The sequence below is a fragment of the Sinocyclocheilus rhinocerous genome, unplaced genomic scaffold (genome assembly GCF_001515625.1).
Source record: "Sinocyclocheilus rhinocerous isolate Xijiao unplaced genomic scaffold, SAMN03320098_v1.1 scaffold792, whole genome shotgun sequence".
In the NCBI taxonomy this organism is placed as follows: domain Eukaryota; kingdom Metazoa; phylum Chordata; class Actinopteri; order Cypriniformes; family Cyprinidae; genus Sinocyclocheilus; species Sinocyclocheilus rhinocerous.
The window spans coordinates 1,407,184-1,412,284 of record NW_015626872.1 but is presented as its reverse complement, the minus strand read 5'-3'; the positions used below and the strand labels follow the sequence as shown (position 1 = coordinate 1,412,284).

The 5,101-nt window shown below is 31.6% G+C and overlaps 1 protein-coding gene across 1 annotated transcript in view; it reads right to left on the bottom strand.

The window, feature by feature from the left end:
* Window positions 1–5,101, bottom strand: part of rab26 (RAB26, member RAS oncogene family) — a 105,413-nt gene that overhangs the window by 98,870 nt on the left and 1,442 nt on the right. Inside the window, exon 2 of the mRNA XM_016527417.1 lies at window positions 1,747–1,857. Coding sequence (XP_016382903.1) covers window positions 1,747–1,857 — 111 coding nt within the window. The remainder of the gene's footprint in view (window positions 1–1,746; window positions 1,858–5,101) is intronic.

The window sequence follows — 5,101 nt, the reverse complement described above, 5'->3', positions numbered from 1 at the left end:
TGTGTGTGTGTGTGTGTGTGTGTGTGTGTGTGTGGTTCATGTGTAATTTAAAAATATCAGGCAATTTATTTTTTAGATTTAATTTTTTAGATGCAGTAATACCATGGTAATAACAAGTTAACATTAAAAACGGACCTTTTTCCACACTTACTCATCACTGAGAAGGTGCTTGTCCGATACAATGTGGTTTAAATTGAAAAATATTTTATGCCTGTTTTACAAAATAATTCTGTGAAATGCAAATATAGTTCACAGATTTTGAATGCATTATGAGAATTAAAGTGTTTGAAGATAGAGAGTGGGAATATGATTGAAACAACAACAACTCAATCTAGCATATAGCTATTGATGTCTGCATAGAAACTTAAAAGCTTATGAAATACGAAAAGATCCAGCCACTCCATCTAATAAAGGGACCCTTTCACATTGACCAAAGCAGTCCAAACACACAGACACTGTGTCCTGTCCTCTAGATTAGTTCACATAAATGACAGAGTACTGGGTTTGTGAAAAAGCTTTCAGTGCCTTTGGCTGTATTGAAGTAATGGAAGAGCTGAAATGATGCACAGCAGTCTCAGGACGCCAAATCGTTCATCAGTTCATGTTGTCTGTCTGTAGTGCTCTTAAAAATTGTTCGGAAAATAAAAGCCCTGAAGAGCTTCGATAGGTAATGATGGTTTCCTTCTTATTGATGTAAAAGAAAAGAGACACAGAAATGGCCTATTTTATTGCCAGCTGTAACGTCTTATGGTTTTGCTGCTTCATAGTAGCTAAGCACAAGCCTTTAGTGCTCATAAGGCCAAAGAAAATGAAGACAGAACTGTCTGCCATCATTTCATTTTATGAACCAATTGATTTTTACTTAAATGAGTCCTACTGGACATAATACAACAGAGGATTGCATTGAAACAATAATCAACTATGAGTTATAAAACTGATAAAAATGCATACATTTATATGCATTAATCCATGTATATTTTGTATTCTCCAAAGCAGCAGAGCATTGCATTGGAATAATATAAATGACTATGAATTCTAAAGCTTACATAAATGTATGCATTTATATGCATTCATGCATGGTTTGGCTACAATGCAAATGAGGTTTGCATTGAAATAATAAACAACTATGAATTCTAAGGCTGATTAAAAAATGCATGCATTTACACTACCGGAATATTTTTAATAATACCAGTATAATTAGACATTTTTAAGTTTTTTATGTAATTTTTTAATGTTAAAGTCTCTCATGCTAACCAAGCCTGAACTTATTTGATTAAAAATGAGTGCGGTCAATCGATTAATTGCGATTAATCGTATCAAAAATAAAAGTTTTTGTTCACATAATATATGTAAGTGTACTGTGTATATTTATTATGTATATATAAATACACACACATGCATGCATATATTTAAGAACAATATGCTGTTTTTATATTAAATATATGTATATATAATATAAATGATATGAATATAAATATATACTTTCAAAATATATACTGTATGTGTGTGTGTGTATTTATATATACATAATAAACATACACAGTACACACACATATATTATGTAAACAAAAACTTTTATTTTGAATGCGATTAATCGTGATTAATCGTTTGACGGCACTATTAAAAATGCAGTAAAAATAAATATAACAATGATATAATATAACAACAATATAACTTTTCAACTTCCAAACTTTGTTTATTAGTGTATATGCATTAGTGCATGTATATTTCATATTCTCTACTCACCCTGAAGTCTATACCGACTGTTGAGATGAAGCTCCCAGCAAGAAACGCTCCATCTTTAAAGCGAACCAGCAGACAGGTTTTCCCCACCCCAGAGTCACCAACCAGCATTACCTGGAGAGAAAGACATATGAAAGATGGAGCAGAACACACAATCTATCCCAGCATCTCTCCTCTCGTCTTCCCTGCCTCTTATTCATTCTATTAAGATACAAACAACCTCTCATCTTTCCATCAGCGCGTCAATCAAACTATGTCTCATTCCCTGCAGCGCTTAGAAAGACTCTTTCAAAGCCGTAAAGATTAAAGGCATATCGGAGTGGGAAGGAGGGGTTTGCTTGAGGAGAGATGAGATTAGAACAAAACTACATACTTAGTACACCAAACCAGTGATTTTCCCAAAAGGAAGCAGGGCTATTACAGTCAACAAAACAATAAAAAAAAAAAACTCATTTAATTTAGTTTAACTTGATGTATTAAAACAACTACAAAAACTATATAAGCTGCATGTATGCTTTGGCCCTATATATATATATATATATATATATATTACAGCTTTAAAAAAAATTGAGCAAAAAATAATTATTATGATACATTTTTACCATGATTTACAGGAAAAATGCCATTCAGTGTAACAATAGTTTGTATACCGAAAATGTCAGGCATATTTGGAACAAGAATCATTAGATAACGTAAAATGTAGTATAATTTAGTCACTTATTCTTTTATATATTTTAATAACTTCAGGTCAGAATAAGTATGTTGTTTCATTTGTACATAAATAAATTTCAACCATATTTTGACATTTTATTTTTTACAAAAGTTATTTGAAACATTAAAGCAGACACTCTACTTGCATTTAATATACTTTCCGTGTAGATAAAAACACTTTTGTAAATTGAATCTGATGCAGACACCAGAATGGGACGTCTGTAATAAAACTCTGATAGCATATCAATGATACTAAAATTACACTGACATGAAGTAAATGGATTTTGCTGTATATAAAACTAATTCGACTCAAACTTCATTACATGCCAGTACTTCCTTTCATCTCTCAGACCTGTTAAAACTTGTGATGCCCAAACAAGATCAGGTGTCTCATTAAAGGAAGCAGCTACTTGATCATTTTTCACTGACATCAGTGCTTGTTTTTGGTTTAAATGAGAATTATTTTAGGAACATTTACAACCGCTGGTGGTGGTTGAAGAGATTTCCTTCTAATGTAATGAATTAAATGAAATGCAGTAGAATATGAGCAAAAAGGAGCACATTTCTGGTTTGGGGTACTTGAGTCTCACTGATGGAGTTGTGGGGTATAAAACAGGTTAGGAAACACTGGTTTAAATGTATGGAGCTGCAGGATTAGTTTGGGAAAGCGGGGCAGTGCTCAGCTATTCCTGTTCCTTTGCACTGTCCACTGGTGAATGACTGCAGACCATTCCTGACTGCATTTGATGCTATTTGATGAAAAAGCTATGCATATGATTCATAAAGGAAGGATTATATAAATGCATTATTCACCAGATTAAACTGTCTTCCACATCAGAGTCACCTAAACATTTCAGCTTAAACATGCAAAGCTCAGAAGAAGAATACGTCAGTGTTGGATGCTAGTAAGTGAGCGTACTTGCATCAGGCTGGATAACCCAGTTGCTGTGCTCTGGTTTATCTGTATTGACACAGCTGTTCAATTAGAGGCCGCGCTTAACTTCAGTCAAACAGAGCGCGTAATTCTCGCCCATATGGGATGGCTGGATAGTATTGCATTGTTTTTAAATACTGCTGTAGCATAAATAAAAGCCACAAACTAGTGAAACTGCACACAATCATTAGAGCTATGAAATCTAAATTATATAAGGCAATTGCCATGTTTAGCTGGCAAATATTTACACACACATATTCACATGTATGGCAAGCCATTTTAACATTTTTTTCCTTTAAAACATAACATGTATTAATTTTGGCCTATGTATTAAAACTTATTATTATCTCATTTTAATGTTATTATGCTTGTTTTTTTATTAAGTAATCCAAAAGTAACTTGTGCCTATTCAACAAATGAAATACTTAGTAGTCTGAAACAAATAGCTGATCAACTTCAGATTGGTAAAGAATATTAGTTACAACAAATTAGTTACCAGTAACAATGGAATAGTTACAAGTATTAAGTACAAGTATGTAATGGATTAAAAATAGTGTCAAATTGAATAAATACTAGTTAGAATGGGAATATCAGACTGAATAGTTCGTCAAATTCAAATATACTAAGAGTCATTGAAATTACTTGCAAATATATATAAAAAAAATACTATTACCATTAACAATGAAATATAAGTACTCGATACTTTTGAAATAGTGACTAGCAGAAAGGGAATAAGTACTAGTATGTAATGAGTATGTAATTGTAACTAGTAACTAGTATGTAATGAGTATGTAATGGACTAGATACTAGTTAGAATTGGAATAATTAGCATCTTCTGAATGGTTAGTGAAATTCAAATACTAATAGTCACTACAATTACTTAGTGGTAAACATAAAAAAATATTACCACTTATAATGGAATAGTTAATACTATTGAGATACTGACTAGTAGAAAGGAAGTACTGGCATGTAATGAATGAGAACTAGTAACATATTAAGTAGATACTAGTTAGAACTGGAATGTCAGACTGAATGGTAGTCACTAAAATTACTTACTAGTAAACATAAAAAATACTAGGCCTATTACCAGTTAAAGCGGAAAAGGGAATAAGTACTAGTATGTAATGAATGAGAACTAGAGAGAAACTAAATTTGAATAATTAGCATCTTTTTAATGTTTAGTAAAAATAAACTAAAAATACATTAAAAAATGTGATTTTAACAGTAAAAGACTGTAAAAATGCTACAGTAAAAACCTGTTAATTGGTTATCAGTAAGTTTCCATGCTACATGCGGTGAATAACTGTAATTACATTTAATGTCATTTACAGTAAAATGCTGTTAAAATTACGGTTTTTGGAAGTGAAAAAGAAAAAGTCATTCTATAATTTACAATGAAAAAAACAAAAATTGACACTCCCAGAATTCCCTGCATGACACTTCATATTTTATGTTTTTTCATTGAAATAACTATGTTTTTTCTTATTTTCTTCTTATCAGTTGTGTACACTAGGGTTTTATCTTACATCTAATGTTGTTAAATTAATGTTTATTGCATTATTTCAGTATCGTGTGTTACCATGATGGTGTTTAGTGTTTGTGTGAATGACACTGTGCACCTTCTGTATATATATATATATACAGTGGGTACGGAAAGTATTCAGACCCCCTTAAATTTTTCACTCTTTGTTATATTGCAGCCATTTGCTAAAA